Source organism: Delphinapterus leucas, chromosome 6, assembly GCF_059928025.1.
Source record: "Delphinapterus leucas isolate spDelLeu-1000000601 "Yukka" chromosome 6, BTC_Dleu_Yukka2, whole genome shotgun sequence".
Taxonomy (NCBI): domain Eukaryota; kingdom Metazoa; phylum Chordata; class Mammalia; order Artiodactyla; family Monodontidae; genus Delphinapterus; species Delphinapterus leucas.
In genome coordinates, this window is record NC_143134.1 from 32,982,094 (window position 1) to 33,006,577 (window position 24,484).

The 24,484-nt window shown below is 37.0% G+C and overlaps 1 protein-coding gene and 2 pseudogenes across 1 annotated transcript in view; 2 read left to right on the top strand and 1 right to left on the bottom strand.

Annotated features, from left to right (window-relative positions):
* LOC149748886 (mitochondrial import receptor subunit TOM20 homolog pseudogene) lies at nucleotides 1-14,650 on the top strand (annotated as a pseudogene).
* LOC111171365 (RING finger protein 11-like) overlaps nucleotides 12,050-24,484 on the bottom strand; it is an 18,283-nt pseudogene continuing 5,848 nt past the window's right edge.
* Nucleotides 15,115-24,484, top strand: part of LOC111170897 (uncharacterized) — a 15,218-nt gene continuing 5,848 nt past the window's right edge. The window contains exons 1-4 of the mRNA XM_089912944.1: nucleotides 15,115-16,858; nucleotides 17,717-17,792; nucleotides 18,766-18,896; nucleotides 21,884-22,007. Of these exons, the coding sequence (XP_089769070.1) occupies nucleotides 16,618-16,858; nucleotides 17,717-17,792; nucleotides 18,766-18,820 (372 nt within the window). The 5' untranslated portion in view covers nucleotides 15,115-16,617 and the 3' untranslated portion in view covers nucleotides 18,821-18,896; nucleotides 21,884-22,007. The remainder of the gene's footprint in view (nucleotides 16,859-17,716; nucleotides 17,793-18,765; nucleotides 18,897-21,883; nucleotides 22,008-24,484) is intronic.

Genomic DNA, 24,484 nt, shown 5'->3' on the forward strand with positions numbered 1-24,484 from the left:
CCCAATCCCAGAAAGACAAACACTTTTATAATCATTCCACGGAGGCCAACAGGTTGCAAAACCAACTGAATAGCCCTGCAAACATAAATCTCCATCAGACTCCTTAACTCTTTTTTTTTTGTTTTTTTTTTTTTGCCTTACGCGGGCCTGTCACTGTTGTGGCCCCTCCTGTTGCGGAGCACAGTCTCCGTACACGCAGGCTCAGCTGCCATGGCTCACGGGACCAGCTGCTCCGCGGCATGTGGGATCTTCCCGGACCGGGGCACGAACCCATGTCCCCTGCATCGGCAGGCAGACTCTCAACCACTGCGCCACCAGGGAAGACCCAGACTACTTAACTCTTATCAAAGTAAGTGGGCTCCCAAGAAACTACCCAGAATGCAAGAGTGATTCAATCCTTCCCAGGGAACTCATTCAGTTGTTTACTCATTTGACACTGTTATTGAGGGTTCAGTATGTATTACGCATTGCTGTAAGGAATAGGGACACAGGATGACTAGGACAGGGACCCTAATAGGAAACAACAACAACAAAACCTCCAAATGTTCTGTCTCTGTGCATCACTCCTGACTGTTCCAATATCTTCCGAAATACCTGTCATTGAACTGACCCAAGCTTAGTTTAATTTTGATGGGTATACTGAGTGATGATGATGATTACAAAAGTTCCCATTTGGCATTTTGTACATTTAGTCATTATTTCACTTAATCTTCACAGAAGTTCTGTGAAAGTATTGGAGCAAACAAAGCTGAAATATATTTGTTCCAACACGCTCCTGAACAGCCAGTGGATTAAAGAAGAAATCAAAAGAGAAATCAAAAAACATCTTGAGATAAATAAAATGGAAACACTACCAAAACTTATGGGTTACAGCAAAAGGGCTTCTAGAGGAAAGTTTATAGCTATAAACATACACATCGAGGGGAGAATAAAATCTCAAGAAAACAACAAAACATCTCAAAGAACTGGAAAAAAATAAGAAATTAAGCTCAAGGTTAGCAGAAGAGAGAAAATAATAAAGATTAGAGTATAAGTAAATGAAATAGAGAACAGAAAAACAATAGAAAATATTAACCATAGTTTTTTCTTTGAAAAGATAAACAAAACTGACAAACGCCTAGCTAGACTAACCAAGGAAAAAAGAGAGGAGACCCAAATCAGATATAAATGAAAAAGGAGACATTACAACTGATACCACAGAAATACAAAAAATCATAAGAGTCTACTTTGAAAAACTATTTGTCAACAAACCGGACAACCTAGAAAAAAATGGAAATATTCTTAGAAACATACAACTTACCAAGACTGAATCAGAAAGAAATAGAAAGTCTGAATAGGCCAAGTACTAGAAGGATATTGAATCAGAAATCAATACTCTACCAATGAAGAAAAGCCCAGGACCAGATAACTGGTGAATTTTATCAAACACTTAAAGAATTAACACCAATGCTTCACAAACTCTACCAAAATATCAAAGAGGAGAGAAAACTTCCAACACTCCTTATTTTACAAGGCCAACATCCTGATACCAAAGCCAAATAAGGATACTACTAGAAAAGAAAACTAGAGGTCAATATCCCTGATAAATATAGATGCAAAAAATTTCAACAAGATACCAGCAAACCAAATTCAGCAGCACATTAAAAGGATCATTCACCATGATCAAGTGGGATTTATCCCTGTGACGAAAGGATGTTTCAACATATACAAATCAATGTGATATATAAATAGAATAAAAGATAAAGTCATATGATCATTTCAATAGGCACAGAAAAAGAGCTTGAGAAAATTCAACATCTTTTCATAAAATTTTTTTTTAAAAAGCTCAAAAAATTGGGTATAGGAAGAATGAACCTCAAGACAACCAAAGCCATATATGACAAGCCCAAGCCCACAGCAAACGTTATCCAATGATAAAAGGTTGACAGCTTTTCTTCTAAGGTCAGAAACAGCACAAGTGTGCCCACTCTCACCACTCCTATTGAACACTGTACTGAAAGTCCTAGCTAGAGCAATCAGAAAAGACAGAAAAAGAACAGACATCCATATTGGAAAGGAAAAAGTAAAACTCTTTGCAAATGACATGATTTTAATATAGAAAACCCCAAAGACTCCACCCCCCCCAAAAAAAACTAACAACAAATTCAGTAAAGTTGCAGGATATAAAATCAATGCATAAATTTAGTGGTATTTCTATACAATAGCAACATACTATCTGGAAAAAAAAAGTCCCATTCACAATAGCATCAAAAACAATAAAGTAGTTAGGAACAAATTTTACAAATGAATTGACATCTGCACAATGAAAACTATAAGACTTAGATGAAAGAAACTGAAGAAAACAAAAACAAATGGAAAGCTATCCCATACTCATGGATCAGAAGAATTAATATTGTTAATATCTCCATACTACCTAAAGCAATCTACAAATTCGATGCAATCTCCATCAAAATTCTAAGCCATTTTTCACAATGGTAGGACAAACAATCCTAAAATTTGTATGTAGCCAAAGTAATCTTGAGAAAGAACAAATAGCCAAAGTAATCTTGAGAAAGAACAAAGCTGGAGGCACTATAATTACTGATTTCAAACTATACTACAAAGCTATTGTAATTTTAAAAAAGCAGTATGATATTAGCATAAAAGATGACACATAGACCAATGGAACAGATTCAAGAGCCCAGAAATAAAGGAGCCAGGAATATACAATGGGGAAATGATAGTCTCTTCAATAAATGGTGTTGGGAAAACTGGATATTCACACGCAAAAGAATGAAACCAGACCCTTCCCTTACACCACTCATAAAATATTACATTAAAGATTTAAATACAAAACATGAAACCATAAAACCCCTAGAAGGAAATGGGAAAACTCCTTGTTATTAGTCTTGGGAATGAATGTTTTGGGTATGACAACAAAAGCAAAAATCAACAAGTGGGTATACATCAAATTAAAAAAACCTAAATCGGATTTAAAAATGGGCAGAGGATCTGAATAGATATTTTTTCCAAAGAAGACACACAGATATCTTGGCCAGAAAGTACATGAAAATGTGGTTGACATCACTAATCATCAGGGAAATGCAAATCAAAACCACGATGAGGCTTTTCTCCATGTCCCTCACAGTGGGCAGCAGATCTGAGGGGAGCTATCTGCTGAAGGTTCTGGGCCAATTGCTATTTTGGGGCCCCACTGCCACCCACCCCACTCCTCCGTGGAGAGAAGATGGTGGGCCAGAACAGCACCATCTTGGGTGGAACACTTTTCATCAGGTACTACATTTACTTTGACCTCGAGACAGAGTGACCCCAAATTCAAGAACAGGCTGTGAGAATGAAGAAAGAAACAAAAGCTTGACAAGGAGAGAGTTGGCTTTCCAAGTTACCTGACCTTAAAGATGCTGAAGCTATTCAGAATTTCTTCTTCCAATAACTATGGCTTGGTGAAGAGTTACTAGCCCAAGGTGAATATGAGAAGGGTATAGACCACCTGACAAATGCAGTTGCTGTGTGTGGACAGTCACAGCAGTTATTGCAAGTGTTAGGGCTAACAATTCAACAACCAGTGTTCCAGATGCTTTTGACTAAGCTTCCAACAATTAGAGAATTAATTATAAATGCTCAGAGCTTGACTGAAGGTGATGTGGAATGAGAAAAAATGTCAATATAATTATCTCAATTTAAAATATTTTAAAAATCTTAACTCAGAAGATGAGCAGCTCTGGGGGTGGGGTAGGGGACATAAGGGCAAATATGCTTGTTTTTGACTGTCCTACACTGAAATCTACCAAAGTTAATTTTTACTTTGTGTAGAACCATTTGTCTGTTTTATTTATTTTTCCCAGTAAAAATCATATTTTGAGAGAGATTTTCATTTTATAAATACACTGTGTGTTACTGAAATTTAGATTTTCTTTATTCCTAAAACATGCAATTAAAATATACATATCACATTGTTTACATTACAAATACTCAGTGCTCAGTTTTGAAAGATGGCCAAAAAAGTGTAGAAGAAAGCTGAAGAATGCACATTTTTTTTAAGCAAGTACATTTTGCTTTACATCAGAAAACTGGATGGAAACTTGATTGTGTTTATCAAAGGTGAACATTAAAATCTTTGATTCTTTCCGTTTAATCTTTTTTTTTTTGCTGTACGCGGGCCTCTCACTGCTGTGACCTCTCCCGTTGCAGAGCACAGGCTCCGGACGCGCAGGCTCAGCGGCCATGACTCACGGGCCCAGCCGCTCCACGGCATGTGGGATCCTCCCGGACCAGGGCACGAGCCCGCGTCCCCTGCATCGGCAGGCGGACTCTCAACCACTGCGCCACCAGGGAAGCCCCGTTTAATCTTTTATACATGTGAGATGTGCTGCTGTACTGTAGTAACAATTTCAGCCTCCACTATGTGTATTAATCTTGACATGTTTTGGTTAAATCAGTGGGCTTAATGTGTTCTGGATAGTTATCTCCTTAATAACTATCTAACTCATTTAGATATATGTAGTTGCAAATAGCACTGGAAATTAGATCTACGTGCATCCCTAATCTAGATGAATGAGCTTCAGCAGTTAGTCTGCCCACTTACCTCATTTATAAAATGAGAGAATTGGTCTGCTTATTCAGAGAAGCCTCCCTTTCAGCTTCTAATTCCTTTGGTTCTGTTCAGCATCTTCAAATCCACCTTCTTCTGAGGGATATATCTGTGTGGGCAACCACACTTGCATTTTTTAATACTCTGAATTTTACATGCTTGCCTGACTTTGTATTTCTGGTTTTTTAAGGTATAAATTGTGTTGATTTTCACTGAAATCATGGTTCTATCACTACTTCTTTAAATTAATCTGAAACTTAACCTTCAAGTTAAAAACAAAAAAACCATGAGATATCACCCCACACCTGTTAGAATGTCTATAATCAAAAAGACAAGAGATTACAAATGTTGACAAGGATGTGGAGAAAAGAGAACTCTTGTACACTGTTGGTGGGAATGTAAATTGGTACAGCCACTATGGAAAACCACATGAAGCTTCCTTTAAAAATTAAAAATAGGGCTTCCCTGGTGGTGCAGTGGTTGGGAGTCCGCCTGCCAATGCAGGGGACGCGGGTTCGTGCCCCGGTCCGGGAGGATCCCACATGCCGCGGAGCGGCTGGGCCCGTGAGCCGTGGCCGCTGAGCCTGCGCATCTGGAGCCTGTGCTCTGCAACGGGAGAGGCCGCGGCAGTGACAGGCCCGCGTACTGCAAAAAAAAAAAAAAAAATTAAAAATAGAGCTACCATATGATCCAGCAATCTCCCTTTGAGGTATATATCTGAAGGAAATGAGATCACTATCTTGAAGAGATAGCTGCATCCTCATGTTCATTGCAGCATTAACCTAAGTGTCTGTCAACAGATAAATGAATAAAGAAGTTGTGGTATATATGTACAATTGAATTGTACAATTCAGCCATAAAAAAGAAGGAAATTCTACTATTTAAGACAACATGGGGCTTCCCTGGTGGCACACTGGTTAAGAATCCACCTGCCAATACAGGGGACATGGGTTCAAGCCCTGGGCCAGGAAGATACCACATGCCATGGAGCAACTAAGCCCTTGCACCACAACTACTGAGCCTGCCCTCTAGAACCAGTGAGCAACAACTACTGAATCCCCTACACCTAGAGCCCATGCTCCACAACAAGAGAAGCCACCACAATGAAAAACCTGTGCACCACAATAAAGAGTAGCCCCTGCTAGCCGCAACTAGAGAAAGCCCACACGCAGCAACAAAGACCTAACACAGCCAAAAATAAATAAATAAATAAATATTTTTAAAAAGACAATATGGATGGACCTTGAGGGCATTATGCTTAGTGAAGTAAGTCACACAGAAAGAAAAATACTGTATGACAGCATTTATATGTGGAATCTAAAAAAAAAAAAAATCTAAAAAACCCCCCAAAAACTAAAAAGCAGATTGTGGTTACCAGGATTGGAGTGGTTTGGGGAAGGGAGATGGAATATGTGAAGATAGTAAGAGGGTGCAAACTTTCCATTATAAGATGAATAAATTCTGGGGATCTAATTTATAGCATGGTGATTATACTTAACAATACTTTATTGTGTGATTGAAAGTTGCTAAGAGAGTAGATCTTAAAAGTTCTCACCACACACATAAATTAACTATGTGAGGTGATGGATGTGTTAACTGACTTTAGCATGGTAATAATACCACAATATTTATATATATCAAGTCATCATGCTATACACCTTAAACTTATACAATGTTATATGTCAATTATATGTCAATAAAGCTAGGAAAAATAAATGTCAAAAAAAGATATTTGTTCAGTAGAGCAAGGCTGAATAGAGTGATACCCACTTGCTCTTTAATAGATTTTTCCAGAGGCCTCAGGCAAAGACACTTGATCTTCTCTAAGAGGTGTTTTTCTCTTATAGAAAGGACTATTTTAATGTTTTGATTGATCTTTCTGACCTAAGGTCTTAGTTTTGCTCATCCATTGGAATAGAATTTTTTTTTTTTTTTTTGGCTGCGTTGGGTCTTCGTTGCTGCGCGCGGGCTTTTTTCTGGTTGCGGAGAGTGGGGCCACATCTCATTGCAGTGCACGGGCTTCTCATTGCGGTGGCTTCTCTTGTTGTGGAGCACAGGCTCTAGGCACGCGGGCTTCAGTAGTTGTGGCTCGCAGGCTCTAGAGCACAGGCTCAGTAGTTGTGGCGCACGGGATTAGTTGCTCCGCGGCATGTGGGATCTTCCCAGACCAGGGATCGAACCCGTCCCCTGCATTGGCAGGCGGATTCTTAACCACTGCGCCACCAGGGAAGCCCTGGAATCGAATTTTTAAAGAATTTTAAAACTCTATCTTCAGTATACTTTAATGTATTCTGCTTCAGATATTTGAAACTAATAATGTCATGTGAGACTGTCAGCCAGGGTGACTACCAATGTCTTTTCCAGCATAGTCAGCTTATATGGCTGCTCAAGACTTAAGAAAGAGTGTTCCCAGGAAAAAGGCCAATGGCCTTTTAAGACCTAGCCTTTAAAACACAAGGCATTACTTCTGCCATATATATTGTTTGAAGTAGTTACAAGCCCACCTAGATTCAAGGGAGGGGTCATAAGAGATGTATCAAAAAATTTGCAACTGGGTTTGAAAACCACCATGGGTGGTAATGAGAAGGTTTTAAGATGGGAACACTTTAACCAGATTTGCATTTTAATTAGATCCACCTGGCTGGAATGAGCATAGATGTGGCGAGACCAGTTGAGAGAAAGAAATGGTAGTAGTGGAGATGTGAATGGATACAGAGGTGTGAATGGATTCAGGAGATATTTAAGAGCTAAAATCTATGAGATATAAAACAATAACTGTAACACTACCATTTGGCTTATAACATATATGAATGTAACATACTGACAATAGCACAAAGGAGGAGGACAGAAATGAAGTTAGGATGGAATAAAGTTTCTACATTTTATTGAAATTAAGTTAGAATTAACATGAAGTGGATTGTGGTATAAATTAAGATGCATATTGTAATCCACAGAGCAACCAGCCACTAAGAAAATAACAAAAATTGTTTAAAAATCAACACTTGAATTAAAATGGTACAGTATAGAATTTTATTTTGAAAAATAGTAAAGAAAGAAGAATAAAAGAGACACGAGGCATATAGAAAATAAATAGCAAAGTGGAAAACATAACTTCCACCATATCAGTTACATGAAGTGTGAATGTATTAAACACTCCAAATATAGAGATTACACAACAAACAAAAATCCAGGACAAGATGACTTCACTGGTGAATTCTACAAAACATTTAAAGAATACCAATCCTTCTCAAACTCTTCCAAAAAAATAGAAGAGGAGGGAACATTTCCATACACATTTTACAAGACCAACATTATCCTGTTACCAAAACCAGAATAGAATGCCACAAGAAAAAAAAATTACAAGCCAATAGCCCTGTTGATGAACATAGATGCAAAAATCCTCAACAAAATATTAGCAAACTGAATTTAGCAATACATTAAAAGGATCATATACGATCATCAAGTGGGATTTATTCCAAGGATGCAGCATGGTTCAACATCTGCCAGTCAATCAGTGTGATTCATCACATTAACAAAATGAAGAATAAAAAATGATATGATTATCTCAATAGATGCAGAAAAAGCATTTGAAATTTTTCAACATTCATTTATGATAAAATCTCTCAACACACTTGGTATAGAGGGAATGTACCTCAACATGATAAAGCCCATATATAACAAACCTACAGCTTACATCATACTCAGTGATGAAAAGCTTAGAGCTTTTTCTCTAAGATCAGGAATAAGACAAGGATGTCCACTCTCACCAGTTTTATTCAAAATAACATTGAAAGTCCTAGCCAGAGCAATTGTGGCGGGGGGGAAGGCATCCTAATCAGAAAGAAAGAAGTAAAACTGTCACTATTTGCAGATGACATGATATTACATATAGAAAACCCTAAAGATTCCACAAAAAACTATTGGAACTAATAAACAAATTCAGTAAAGTTCCAGAACACAAAATCATTGAACAGTTGACCCTCTGTCTATATCCTTGGGTTCTGCATCTGTGGACTCAAACAACTGCAGACTGAAAACGTTCATTAAAAAATTCCAGAAATTTTCAAAAAGCAAAATGCAAATTTGCTGCATGCCAGCAACTATTTACATAACATTTACATTGTATTAAGTATTATAAGTAATCTAGAAATTATTTAAAGTATATAGGAGAAAGTGTGTAGGTTATATGCAAATACTGTGCCATTTTATATAAGGGACTTCAGCATCCGTGGATTTGGGTATTTACAGGGGTCCTGGAACCAGATGCCTGAGGATACCAAGGGATAATTGTACAAAAATCAGTTGCAGTTCTGTACACCAATAACAAACTATCGGAAAGATAAATTAAAGAAACACGCAAAAAAAAAAAAAAAGAAACAATCCCATTTACAATTGCATCAAAAAGAATAAAATATCTAGGAATAAATTTAACCAAAGAGGTGAAAGACCTGTACACTGAAAACTATAAGCCATTGATGAAAGAAACTGAAAAAGACACAAATATATGGAAAGATATTCCATGCTTATGGATTGGAAGAATTAATATTGCCAAAATGTCCATACTACACAAAGCAACCTATAGATTCAATGCAATCCTGATCAATGTTCCAATGGCATTTTCCACAATAATAGAACAATCCTAAAATTTGTATGGAACCACAGAAGACCCTGAGCAGCCAAAGCAATCTTGAGAGAGGACAAAGCTAGGGCATCACATTCCCTGATTTCAAACTACATACAAAGATATTATAATCAAAATGTATGATATTGGCATTAAAACAGACACACAGGCCAATGGAACAGAATAAAGAGCCCAGAAATAAACTCACACAATTAATTTACAACAAAGGAGCCAAGAATATACAATTGGAAATGGACCATTCTTCAATAAGTGGGAAAACTGAACAGCCAGATATATGTGTGTATACACACACACACACACACACAGACAAGAATGTTATTCAGCCATTAAAAAAGGTAATCTTGCCATTTGTAACAACATGACTGAAGCACATTTATGCTAAGTGAATAAATCAGACAGAAAAACAAATACTGTATGATCTCACTTATATGTGGAATCTAAAAAGCTAAAAAAGAAAAATCAAACTCATAAATAAGAGAACAGAGAGAAAGATTGGTGGTTTTCAGAGGTGGGAGTGGCAAAACTGGGTGAGGGTGGTCAAAGGTACAAACACCGGTCATAAAATAAATAAATCATGGGGATGCAATGTACAGCATGGTGACTATTGTTAATAATACTTTGTTGTCTATTTGAAAGTTGCTGAGACTAAATCTTAAAAGTTCTCATCACAAGAAAAAAATTACTGCGTGGTGATGGATGTTAAGTAGCTGATCATTTCACAGTAAACACACACACACACATATTAAAGATTACAGTCACTCTGGAAAACAGTTTGGCACTTTCCTATAAAATTGAACATGCAATTACCATATGACGCAGCAACTGCACTCTGGGACATTTATCCCAGAGAAATGAGAACTTATGTTCACACAAACCCCTGTACATGAATGTTCATAGCAGTTTTATTTGTAAGAGCCAAACCTGGAATCAATCTAAATGTTCTTCAATAAGTGAATTGTTAAACTCTATATCAGAAGCACTAGTCATAAGTAAAGGGAACAAACAAAAATTCCAGTTTCTAGTTCTGCATATAAGGAGCTCCATCCTAATAACAAGTAAAAAGCTGGAGACTGAAAACTCAAAAGCTATTCTTGTGTTCATAAGAGATGGGAGAACAAATTGCTGCCCTCAAGATTGGAGACACAGACAGATGAATATATGAAGTCACAGCTTATGGGAGCAGAGACTCATGAACAGAAACTACCTTAGGAACCAGTGCTGGGGTAGGAAACACTGAATCATAATTGATGAATTGCTGGAGGCTCAGTGTGAACAACTTTGAGAGTTAAAAACTGCAGGAAGACCCAGTCTTAGGAGGGTCCCCACAGTTTCATGAGATTTACCACCAGGAGCTTGACCAGGTCCTCATGGTAAATACTGGGGGGAAATCTTATGTTTCTAGCCCAGAGAGTGGGGGGAGGGGTGGAGGAGGAACCATTTCAAAATACACCAGAACATTCTGTTCTTAACAAGACCTGCCCTTAGAAGAAACTAGTTAACCATAGCCTAACCTTCTGGGGTATTAACAGCCTGACTGATCCAGAGGGAAGGGAAATAACACTATTCCAACTCACTCTATTTATCCTGTCCTAGTTAAGGAGGAGAAAAAGACCTGAGAAACACTTGTGAACTTCATAGCAGAAGCATAGGCTCAGAAAAAGACTGAGACCTCATCATAAGACTATAGAACTTCCCTCTACACCTTACAACTACATTACTAAAGGCCTATTTACAACAGTTCCTTTTACCCACCATTTCACATCCAGCTATCAAGAAAAAATATTAAAGGGCATATTAAAAGGCAAAAATTAAAATTTGAAGAGAAAGAGCAAGCATTAAACCAGACATGGCAAGATGTTGGAACTATCAAACCAAGAATTTAAAATCAATATGATTAATATGGCAAGGACTGTAGTGCATAAAGTAGACAACATGCAAGAACAGATGGGTAATGTAAGCAAAGAGATGGAAGAACTAGAAAGAAATGATAAAAGACCAAAAACACTGTAACAGCAACAAAGAATGCCTTTGATAGGCTTATTAGTAGACTGGACATGGCTGGAAAAGAATCTCTGAGCTTGAGAATATCTCAATCAGAAACATATAAAACAAAAATCAAAGAGAATAAAGACTGAAGGGGGGAGAACAAAATATCCAAGGAAAATGGGACAAAAAAAGAAGTTGCAACATGCATGTGGTGGAAATACTAGAAGGAGAAGAAAGAAGAAAGAAAGAAAGAGAAGGAAGGAAGGAAAGCAAGAAAGAAAGAAAGAAAGAAGGAGGGAGGTAGGGAGGAAGGAAGGAAGAAGAAGAAATATTTGAAAAAATAATGACTAAGTATTTCCCCAAATTAATATCAGGCACAAAATTACAGATCCAGGAAGTTCAGAGAACACCAGGATAAATTCTGAAATCATTACACCCAGACATATCTTCAAACTAGAAAATCAGAGATAAAGAAAAAATCCTGAAGAAGCCAGAGGAAATAAAACACACCCCTATAGAAGAGCAAAGATAAGAATTACATATCATGAAAGAAGGGAGTGGAGTGAAATATTTACAGTGTTGAACCAACCCAGAATTCTGTACTCTGAAGTTATCCTTCAAAAGTGAAGGAGAAATAAAGACTTTCTCAGACAAACAAAAATTGAGAAAATTTGTTGCCAGTAGACCTACCTTGCAAGAAATATTAAAAGAAGTTCTCTAGAGATAATGAAATTAAGTCAGAAGCTCAGATCTACACAAAACAGAAAGTGTTGAAGAAGAAATGTGAAGGTAAAATTAAGTTTTTCATTTTTCTTATTCTTAACTGATCTGATAGACAAAAGTTTGTTCAAAATAATAATATCAACACAATGTATTTGATTATGTATGATTACATAACTTATGTAATGTATAAACATACATAATGCTCATGTATATATGCTTATATATAAATGAAACGAATGGCAGCAATGACAAAAGGGACATGAAGGAAGAATTAGGATTATTGCTTTTATTACAAGGTACATGTGAAGTGGTGTAGTGTTATTTGAAAGTGGACCTTGATTAATTGTAAATGTATACTGCAAATTCCAGGGCAACCAGTAAACAAACAAACAAAAAAGTAATTCTTTAAAAAGTGTAACTCATGTACTCAAGAGAGAAAATAGAATCATATGAAATAAACTGTGAATGGAAGAAGAATAGTGTAAGACAAAAATACAAAGAATGAGGGTGACAAAAAACAGTAACAAATATGGTAGATATTAATCTGACTATATCAATAATCACTTTAAATGTCAATGGTCTAAATGCACCAATTAAAATACAGAGATTGTCAGAGTGGATCAAAAAATAAGACCTAACTATATGGTGTCTATTTAAAGAAACCTACTTTAAATGTAAAGACACATGTAGATTAAAAGTAAATAGATGGAGAAAATGATAACAAAAGAAAGAGTAATCAAAAGAAAACAGGAATAGCTATATGAATCTCAGAGCAAGGAAAGTTAACAGGAATTTTAAAAAATCATTTCGTAATGATAAAGGGATCCATTCTCCAAGAAGACATGCAACTTTTAATGTGTATGTACCTAACAACAGAGCCTTAAAGTACATGAGGCAGAAATTGATAGAACTGCAAGGAGAAATAGATGAATCTACTATCATAGTTGGAGACTTCAACATTCCTCTTACAGAAATGGACTGATCCAGCAGGCAGAAAATCAGTAAGGACATTGCTGAACTCAACAGTACCATGAATCAACTAGTTGACACTTGTAAACTACTTCAACAGCAGAATTCACATTCTTCTCAAATTCATGTGGAACATTCACCAATATAACCACATTCTGGGCCATAAAGTACACCTTAAAAAATTTAAAAGAATAGAAATCATACAGTGTCCGCTCTCAGAACACAATGGATTAAACTAGAAGTAAATAACAGAAATATAACTGGAAAATCACCAAATACATGGAGATTAAACAACACAGTTCTAAATACACATGAGTCAAGGAAGAAATCTAAAGAAAAAAAATTTAAATAATTGGAACTAAATAAAAATGAAAACAGAACTCATCAAAATGTGTGGAATGCAGTGAAAGTCGTGCTTAAAAGGAAATTTATAGCATTGAATGCATAGAACAGAAAAGAAAAAATATGTAGAAAGCAATTTTTATTTTATTCATTTTTTTCTTCTTTTATTGAGATATATTGACATACAACAATGTATAAATTTAAGGTATACAGCATAATGATTTGATTTTTATACATCATGAAGTGATTATTCCAAGTTTAGTGAACAACTATCATATAAGTACAAAATTAAAGAACTAGAAAAAAAGAAAGCTCTAAAATCAATAACTTATCAGTTTAGGAAATAGAAAAAGAAGAGCAAATGAAATCTAAAGTAAAGAGAAGAAAAGAAATAATGAACAGAACAGAAGTCAATGAAATAAAAAAAACAAGTCCCAGTAGAGAAAATCAATGAAACCAAAAGCTGGTTCTTTGGAAAGATCAATAAAATCAATAAACCTCTAGCCAGGCTAAGGGAAAAAAAGAGAGAGAGAAGATACGAATTACTAATATCAGGAATGAAAAAGGGGACATTACTACAGATCCCAAGGACATTAAAAGAACATTATGAACAACTATGTACCAATTCCTTGAAAGACACAGCCTTCCAAATCTCACACAAGAAGAAATAAACAATCTGATTAGGCCTATATCTATTAAAGAAATTGAATAAATAATAACATTCCAAAAAAACCACCAGACTTAACTGGTGTATTCTAACAAACATTTAAAGAAGAAATTGTACCAATTCTCTACAATCCTTTTCAGAAGACAGAAGCAAAGAGAATACTTCCTAACTCATTCTATGAGGCCAGCATTACCCCAATACTAAAACCAGACTAAGACATTACAAGAAAGGAAAACTAAACACTAATATCTTTTATGAACATAGATGCAATATTTCTCAACAAAATAATAGCATATCAAAAAAATAATAGCATATCAAATACAACAGTGTATTTTAAAAATATACACGTGACCAAATGGGATTTATACCATACACGTAAGGTTGTTTCAACATGCAAAAATAAATTCATGAAACCGTCACATCAGCTGGCTATAGAATAAAAATTCTATGATTATATCATTTTGGACCTACACCAGGATTCTAAACTTAACTTAGAACTTTTCTTTGGACTCAGGATCTTGGATATGGATTTAGACCTGACCTGGACATTGGAACTAGAATTTGAAAAAGGACCTACTCTTAGATCCAGATCTTGAACCTCAAAATTTGAGGTTCAGCTAACCCTAGCTCTATCCCTTGTCCTAGCCCTAGCAATAACCCTAATATTAACCTTAAGTCTAACATTGGCATTAATCCTAGCCTTAGCTTTAGCCTCAGATCTAATCTTAACCAAAATCATAGCTTTAACTTCAACCACAAACCTAACTCTAAGCCTAAGGCTAGCCCTAAGCCTAATTGTAAATATGTCACAATAACATGGTTAGAGCTCAATGTGTGAGAAGGGACACATTTTCCTTAAAAAAGCATTCCAAATAATGGGTGGATATTCCTTCCTCTAGGAGACGGAATTTAATTCCCTTCCCCTTATGTGTAGGCTAGACTTAGTAACTCACTTCCAGAGAGTATGGAAAGAGGAAAATAGCAACTTTACAGTGGAGAAACTTGGTTGGAGAAAGCTTAACAAAATGATCAAGGTTAACATCACCAGCAATGTCATGTTGTTATCATGTATTTCTCATATATGATTAAAAGGGGACTATAATTCTGTGGAATTCTTCCCCAAAGCCCATAACTTAAGTATAATTATAATAAAGTACCATACAAATCCAAATTTAGGGACATTCTACAAAATACTTCATTAGTACTCTTTAAAGTGGAGTCTAAAGATCATGAGAAAAAAAGGAGAGACTGGAAAACTGTTACAGATCAGAGGAGATTAAAGAAATATGATGACTAAATACAACGTGGTGTACTGGATAGGATCCTGGAACAGAAAAAGGACATTAGTGGGAAAAGTGTGAAATCTGAATAAAATCTATACTTTACTTAACAATATTGCAACAATGTTAATTTCATAGTTTTGAAAAATGTACCATAGTTATGAAAGATGTTAACACTAGGGGTAACTGGGTAAAGGGAATACTCTGTACTATCTGTGCAACTTTTCTATGAATCTAAAATTATTCCCAAGAAATGTTAAGGGAATTATTAAGCTTTTATACCTATTAATTAATAACTGTATTAGAGAGTAACTACAGAGATCAAATTGGTGAATAATAGCTCTTCCTTATAGATAAAATCTAAAACTAGAAACAATGATTGAATTTCTTCCTAGCACCCTCCCTTTAAACCTGGTTGTGAAGATTACTACCAGTGTATGTAAGATACTTTCAGAAATTAAAAACTGAAAAGTAAAACTAACAAAAAACATTTGTTATTATAAATAACAATGGAATTTAGTATGCTATTATACCTTCAGACCTACTGTAGGACATGCTGTTCTTTGCTGTTCCACTTGTGGCAGGATTCATAGTTTTTCTAACAGGTACAGATCCCTATGCCTGATACTGTGAGGAAATGTTATACTTGAGCTCCACTCTTATCTCTCTCAGGCATTTTTTGGTATTGTCTAAAATGTAAATACATACTGTCAACCTCCAGCATGATACCAGGCACATAATAGAAACCCAATAAACGTTTCACTGTGAGTGGAGTATAAGTTGATATAATATTTTTGAAGGTTGATTAGGCAGATTAGATTGATTGAAAATCAATATTTTAAGTTTGCATCTCTTTCTTTCCAGAAATTCTAGTTCTAGAAATTTATATATAGCTATACACATGTATAAAGAGGTTCACACTGCAGCCTATCTGTAACAGAGGACAGAAACAAAAAACAAACAAAATACCCCCAAACTGAAAACTAAAAGTCCATCAATATTGGACTGGCCATGTAAATTATGTAATGTGACGCAGCTATTAAAGAGAATGGAATGTATCTACGCAAAAATTGACTGGGAAGATCACTATCCAAGACAGATTGTAGACTATGTATACTATGCTGCTCTTGTATAAAATACAGGATCTCCACTACGTAGAAATACTTACATACAAGATACAACAAGTGTGAATGTAAGCACTTGGGAAATATCTGAAAGAACCACACAAGATACTGGGAGAGTGGGACAACTTTCCATGTCCCATATGATTGGAATTCTGAAGGGTAAACACACGAACTAATGGACCTCTGCTACCATCTTCCGGCAAGGGAGGGAATTGCAGGCGTCAGACTCCTCTTTACTAAGGAAGCGTCTCAGTCGGCCGGCGTAATGACGTCATCTCGACGCGCGATGACGCATGCGCAGTAGAAGGAGGTCCGCGAGCTGCGTGGGTTTGTGCCTAGGCGCTTGTGGTTCGGGGCCCTGGCACCGGGGGCGCCGGGTTGGCGACTTTTGCACTCTTGGCATTGGGTGGGCGGCATCTTGGGGGTCGCATGAGCCAGTGGCATCATGCCCGTGGGCGCTGGGGTCAGCGTCGCGGCTTTTCCGGACGGACGTTCGTCGGCCAGGAGGAAGGGCGGAAAGCACATCTCGGAAAGGTAATACGGCTTGGCCCCTGGGCCTGGGCTTCGTATCTTGTGCTGTCTCCTGTGACTGTTGCCTCCGCGCGCTGGCCCGTCCGCGCTGTGCTAGGGGGTATTGGTCGTCTCGCGACTCAGTTCACAGTAGCTGAAAGGGACAGTGTGTGATGTTCCGATTTCTCCCCATCGTTTTAAAAGGGAGGCTCTGGCCATTGCTCCTCGGGTAAAATGCAGAGAGACTGCTTTTTAAGATGGGACTGTCAGTGTTGGGGACCCTCCTTAATTACCAGAATGGAATCCCCTTCAGTTCCTCAAGCTGTGTTGTTTAGGCACAGGAAATGTGAGTAATTGTTACTGGAACTAAGTTTGAGTGAAAAACCGCACCGGTACCGCCGAATTTTCGAACTAATCTTACAAAAGTCAGTTCAGATATTATTTTTCACTGTGTTTCCTAGCATTAAGGAATTTTATTATCAGGTTTTGTATAAGGACTAAAAGTAAATTGTGAAGTGGAAGAATTGAGTTTAAACTATTTCAGTCAACACGCATGTATTAATGATACCTTAGTAGTCAACAGCGGGCTAGGTTTTATCAGGGATACAGAAGTTCTGGCCATCTCTGGTTTTAGATATCCCTTATTTGTTGAGACCTTTGCATTGTTTTGTTGCCTTTTATCTGTTTTCAAGATGGGAAAACAGGAACAAGGGAAGTATAGGTTATTACTAGGTGGGGTTGAATAAGTGGAGCGGCAAAATGCAAAGCAGAAAGAAGAGGGACCTACCCTAGAGGGATATGATTTCCATTTTCAAGGCGCATTCATCCTATGCAGGGAGACAGCCTAACATAAAATTTGCCTAACAAAAAATATATTAACAGGTGGAAAGACTATCTCCCAGTTGAACAGCGGATGCCTGGGACTCATTTCATTGCTTTCAAAGTTCCTTAAAAAAAGGTAAGCAAAAGTTAATACCGTATTCTTTCAGAAATCTGAATTCTCCATATAGAGCCCTGGCTCTCAACCCCATCGTACTCCATTTTCCCTTTTTATAGCAAATACTTTTTAATACCTCTTTTACTATCCAGAAATGGAATTAATAGATAAATACAACCTACTTTTGTACTTAATAAAATTTAAAAAATACAACAATGGAATGCGCTAACTATAAATAAAGAATAAAGTAATTTATAAGAAAGTAATATGTATCTCAGTATGTAAATGTTTGGGGATGACTATACTAGAAATAAATAGTCAGTTACTTGTACCATGAATGCAATAAACTATGGACTTTGATTGATAATGATGTGTCAGTGTTGGTTCATGAATTCTAACAAATGAAGCACACTGGTATGGCATGTTGATAATGGGGAAGGCAGTGTGGGATGAAGGAGAGAGAGTATAACTGGGAACTGTGTACATATTGCTCGGTTTTGCTGTGAAACTCAAACTGCTCTAAAACTAGTCTACTAATTTAAAAAGAAAATTGTGTTGCTGGCACTTGAATAACCAAACAGATCAATCGAACAGAGTACATAAATAAACCAAATACATAAAAGAATATTTAGCCATCCTTCACATAGGTAGATATTAAAGAAGTATTTATTTATGTATCTATTTACAGGCACTCTGCTTGGAGCTGGCAATACAGTGGTGGGCAAAATTGATGTGGTCCCTGCCTTCTGGGAGTTTACAGTCAGGTTAGGAGACCAACATGAAATAAACAAACATAGAAATAACTATATAGAAGTGAGCTTATTTTCTTCCATCTAATCTCTCTGGAAGAAAGGATTGTAATATCGCTTGTAAACTCCAGAGGAGGAAACTTTACTTTGAATCTCATATGTTAGCATCACAGGTTTTGAATAAATGGATAATGTAGTAAAGGATTTTAAACATATGTTCTTCCTTATTTTATTCTTTCTGACAGAGTTTTGAAAAGAATCTTGCTCCAGAAGAACGTTTCTCCCCCTTGGATCTCTTAACAAAATCCAAGGACAGAATGAAGAACTTGGGCTGATTATTGACTTAACATATACTCGCCGCTGTTATAAGCCAGAGGTAAATGGAAGCCGTAATTGAAAATGACCTTTCTGATACTGTAATAATTCATAGTAGTTCAGTAGTTATCATCTTATGCTAAGGTGAATCCTGGCCTTCTCTCATGGGTTCAAAAAGGGAAGCTAGTGGTTTCCTTAAATACACATTTGTAATTGCTGTTTCAAAATGAGATTAAAGATATGAATTGAACTATAGTATTTGGCAGTTGGCTCTAGATATGCTGAAGAAATTCTATAAGCTTCCATGTTCTATATTTTGAAAATGAAGTAAACTTTTAGTAGTTACAGTAGTATCCTAAAAAGAAAGAAAGATATGTCCATTATGTCTTTAGCACTTATTTTAAGCAGTTGCCTGAGCATGTTTAAGCATCACTGTAAAAGACAATTGTTCTCTAAGTTTTATGCTTCCTTTTCCTAATGCCTTCTGATATAGTACAGAAACCCATCTATTCTCTTGGCCCATGTAGGACATTCCAGTGCAAAAGAATTATCCTTCTTCTGACCTGTTCCATGGCCTTGGGAGACAGGAACACCTAATGTCTTTTAATATTTGTAGAGCAGTTTGTCATTTAGAAAGTTCTTTCATATCCATTGACTTAGTTAATCTTCACAGCAATCCTTTGCTCTTGAAGTGGAAGTAGTACTGATATCTCCTACTGAGTGCTTACCCTGCACTAAGCTCAGAGGATAGACAACTACAATTACTAATTTTACAGACGATGAAACTGACTCTCGGAAAAGGAAGAATTGAAATTTCAGCTCTGTTATTCCTTTTTTTTTTATTGTGGTAAAATATAGATAAATCATATTTATTTAACCGTTTATAAATATGCAGTTCAGTGGCATTAAGTACAGTCACAGTGTTGTGTAACCATCACCGCTGTCTATAACCAAAACTTTTTCATCATCCTCAACAAAAACTCTGTAACCATCAAACAGTAACAACCCCATTTTCCCTCCCACCAACCCTTGGTAACCTCTATTCTATTTTCTGTCTCTGTGAATTGGCCTATTCTAGGTACCTCGTGTAAGTGGAATCTGCAGTATTTGTCCTCCTGTGTCTGGCTTATTGCACTAAACATCGTGTTTTCAAGATTCATCCATGTCATAGCACGTAACGAAATGCCATTTCTTTTTTGGCTTAGAAAATCCCATTGTGTGTATATAGACCATAGTTTGTTATTCAACGGTTGATTGACACTTGGTTGTTTTCCACCTTGTAGGTATTGTGAATCATGCTGCTATGATCATTGGTGTACAAATACTTGTTCAAATCCCTGCTTTCAGTTCTGTTAGATGTGCAGCGTAGGTAGTAGCAGAGTTGTTGGATCATACGGTAGCTCTACATTTAACCTTTGAGAAAGTGCCAAACTCTTTTCTACAGTGTCGTCTTGTTTTTAAACAATTATCACAGATTTTAAGCATATACAAAAGTATAAAAATACTGTGAGTGTTCCTTGTATACCCATGAACTCATCCAGCTTTCTTATTTACCAACTGATGGCTGTCATGTTTTATCTATACCCCCACCTGTTTCACCCCATTCCATATTATCTTGAAGCAGCTCCGAGACAACATGTAATTACACCTGTACGTTTTTGGTACGTGAATTTAAAATATAGGACTTTTATTCCTTAATATCATTTTTTAATATTAAATACCCAGGGAGTGCTCAAATTTGCAGTTGTCTCCAAAACGTCATAAAAAATTGTTTATAAGAATTTTGAATTAGATCCAAATAAGGTCCACACTTTGTCGTGGATTGTTAGGTCTCTGAAGTCTTGTTTAATCTATAGGTTCTCCCTCCATGTCTCTCTCACGTTTTTTTTCCTCCTTGAATTTTGTTTTTAAAGAAACCAGGTAATTTGTCCCATCTAGATGTCGATGATTACATTCCATGTGTTGGTAACATATTCTTCAATCCTTTTATTTCCTGTAAATTGGTAGTTGATCTGAATGAAGCTTGCATGTTTTTTTTGGCAAGACAGTTTCATGGGTGATGATGTGTTCTTCCATGGAGACATGTATAATTGTCTCTTTCTGTGGTATTAGCAGTCACTGATGATTCATACCTACATCCATTAATTCAGTTGAGGCTTCAAAGAATGGTGAATTCTGTTGTTCTTTTTTTCACTTATTAGCTGGGTATATTTGTATGAGGAGAAGAGTCCCCTCATCAACTGTTTGGTTGCTCAGTTGTAGAGGCATGATTCTCTTCTTTTATTTAACAGGTTTCAAAATAATGAGTTGATTCACAAATATCCTCCAGTGGTGACCAGTTTTGTAAAATTTTATTTACTCCTATCACCATGGACCCCGTTACAGTTATTATTCTAACTGAGGCCCTATCTTTGGCCAGTTGGAGCTTCTCAGTGACTCCTGAGTCCTTTTAACATGACATCAGTTGTTTCTAGACTTTTTCAGTGGTCAGAGCTAGGAAATATGTATGTTTGTTTATATTTTTAAAATATGTCATATGTTCCTACTGCTACTTTCCATTTAAATTCAGAACTAGAGAATTTTCACTTATCCTTTTCTGTCTTTTATTGATAGTCTACTTTCTCCCACCCCAGGAATACCAGTTCTCAACAATGCCTGAAATTGCCTCTATTTCCTAATTCGAATCCAAGTTCTTCTGACTCTATTCAACTACTCTCCTTAAATCACAGCTGCTTTATGGCCCTTGAAATGTAAGATAGAACATAAATGTAGGTAGAACTGTTTATATCATTTTGAGTTACACGTGCATTCATTCACATAGATTTGCTTTTCCTTTTGCATGCCTGGTAACTGTCCGTTCTGCAGTTTTAATGAAAATCAAGTGATAATTACTGGTTAAAGCAGCTTTGGAAAAAATGGCTCTCATCAGAATGACTGACATACTAAGTTTAATGTACTCTCCTGGTTTATATCCTGCCTTCTCTAATTAATTTTTTATTCTTTCCCTACAAAGGAAATAATACATATTTTCATGGTTTTGCCTTATAGGACTTACCAGAAACTATTCCTTATTTAAAAATTTGTACAATTGGGCATCAGGTGCCAGATGACGACACTAGTTTTAAATTCCAATGTGCTGTTAATGGGTTTCTGAAAGAACATAAAGATAACGGTGAGTTACTTTTGTTTTTGTTTTTCTTTTACCTGAACTTTGGTATGCATTTTGAGTGGGGTTGGGGATTTTTAACATTTTTAATAGTTCTGGCATTAGTGTCAAGTTGTCTTTGGTAACATTAAGGTGGAAATGTCAGGTGGTGCTAATAGAGTACGGTGTTTTTCCTGTTTATGGTCACAAACAATTTAGTTTAGTTTGGAAAGTGATTTTTGTGAGAAATATGAACTGAGCTTGCTTACTTATCTCTTTTTTAAAAATTTGAATGGAAAATACATAAAAACATAAAAATATTCTTTTGTCCTATTTATTGGTTGAGAGGTGGAAGAAAAGGTTAAGACTCTCAGGTTCTTAGCATATATAAAAGAGAAAACAAAAAGCAAAGGTTTGGAGTGAGACAGATCCCTAGAAGCAAAACAAAACAGAGTGGACCAGAAGAGTGGCTTCCTCATCATATATGTGTTTAAGATATTTTTGCTGCTTTTACACTTTGGGTGCAAGTGAGGAAGAACACTACCACCTCTTACTCTTATCTTCAGACAGGAAGAACTTAAAAGGCTGGTGTTTTCTTGTTTCCGCTTTAAGATCTACTCTGTTGATAGTGGGTCTTAATAGCATGTGAATTTTAAGGATCCACTTGCCTTTTTCTAGCATCTAACTATCAGAAGGAACATGGTGTTTGCCATGTTTTAAGACTGAGGAATCTTTTGTCTTTGGAACGCCACTGACGCCCATGTGAAAGTGTTCATTTTGTCCTCTTTCTAAATTTAGCCTGAGGAGTGTGCACTTTATTAAATAAATGTAACAGACAGTAAATATTCCGTGTATATAAAATGATGCACGTATATACATAAAACAGGGAGTAGGGGAGTAGGAATAGAGATGGAGGTGGGAAGATAGGGGATAGGAGGCGAGAGAGAGAGGGAGAGACTGGAATTTCAAGATGAATTTTCATTCTATAACCTGGTTGCTTAACGCAAGTACTAGCTCTTAAATATCTTAAGCCCTATTCACAGATCTTCCGTGTACTTTAGCTTTAAAACTTGAGAGGCTTGGCCTGTCCTGTGATAACCAGGGTGTCTAGAAAGGAGGCAAATTATCTGATTTGTTTAAACTGTAGTCACAGAAATGTTACCTCTTAAGATGTTAGGGCACAGCTGCCGGCCTACTCACTTCCTCCAGGCTCCTTTGTGTGTGTTCTGTCTGTTCCGCGTGGGCTAGAAGATCCTTACAAGTGCATGAGAACACGTTTGTAAACCTTGACTGTTCACATGTTATACCAAGTGTAGTCCATTGCATATGCTGACTCCTCTGTGGGTCTTCTGCATGCAGTGGGCTAATTTCACCATGCTGTCTGCCATTGCTGTCTCAGGACCTTAGTTATGATCCATTGGTGACCTCCTCTGCTATAAGGCCCTCCCACAGATGCCAGGCTCACTGATAATGAGGAGGAGACTATACTATGCACTCCCTAGAATTGGTAGAGACTCAGAAAATAAATTGTTTCAGTAAATACCGAGAGCCTTATAGGTTTGTTGTTAGGGCACGGGGATACAGAGGTGAGTAGAAGTCTTTGTTCAGTAGCAACTTACAGTTATCTAGGAAGAGAAACATGTAGTGAGTATAAGTGGGTTAATTATGATAAAAGAATCAAGTGCAGCAGGAATATAGAGGAGAAATTGAGGAAGGCCTGACTGAGGAGACAGCGTTTGAGCTGGGCTTGGGGGAAGAGGATTTTGCCGGAATGAGGAAAGGACAGCCCAGGTATTGGGGACAGGTACAAAAGGCACAGGGCTTGAACTTGTGCTCTGGAGGGGCAGCCTATGGTGTGACTAGAGGGTAGTGTGAAAGGGCAAAGAATTCATACATTCATTTTCAGCAAATATTTGTATAACACCTTCTAAGTTGAAGGCACTGTTCTAGGAAGTAGGAAGAGAACAAAGTTCTTGCCCTTACGTACTTTCCATTCTAGTGGGGGAGAGAGATGAATAAATAAGTCAATATATGGAGTGTCAAGTGGTGGTAAATGCTTTGGAGAATAACAAAAGAAGATGAAGAGGTGAGGGATTGTGGTAGGTGATCAGGGAAGTCCCCTCTATTAAGATGTCGATTGAGCAGAGCCTTGAAGTGAGAAACAAGCCATTGGATATCTGGGAGAGTGGAGATGGGGTGGGAGGGTGTGTTCTGGGAGAGTGGAGATGGGGTGGGAGGGTGTGTTCTGAAGCAGAAGGAATAGTAGGTGCAAAGTCCCTGAGGCACGACTGTGCTTGGCATGTTTGAGGAATAGTAAGGAAGCCAGTGTGGCTGGACAGGGGAAAGTGAGTGAGGACAGGGCAGTAGAGAATGAGATCAGGGGAGGCTGGCAGGGCAAAGGAGGGAGGTGGATGATGTAGGTCCTTGTAAGTCATAGTTTGAACTTATAATTCAGTTGGAGAGACAGACTGATATTTGTTTATAAAGAGTTCTCAATGCTGTGC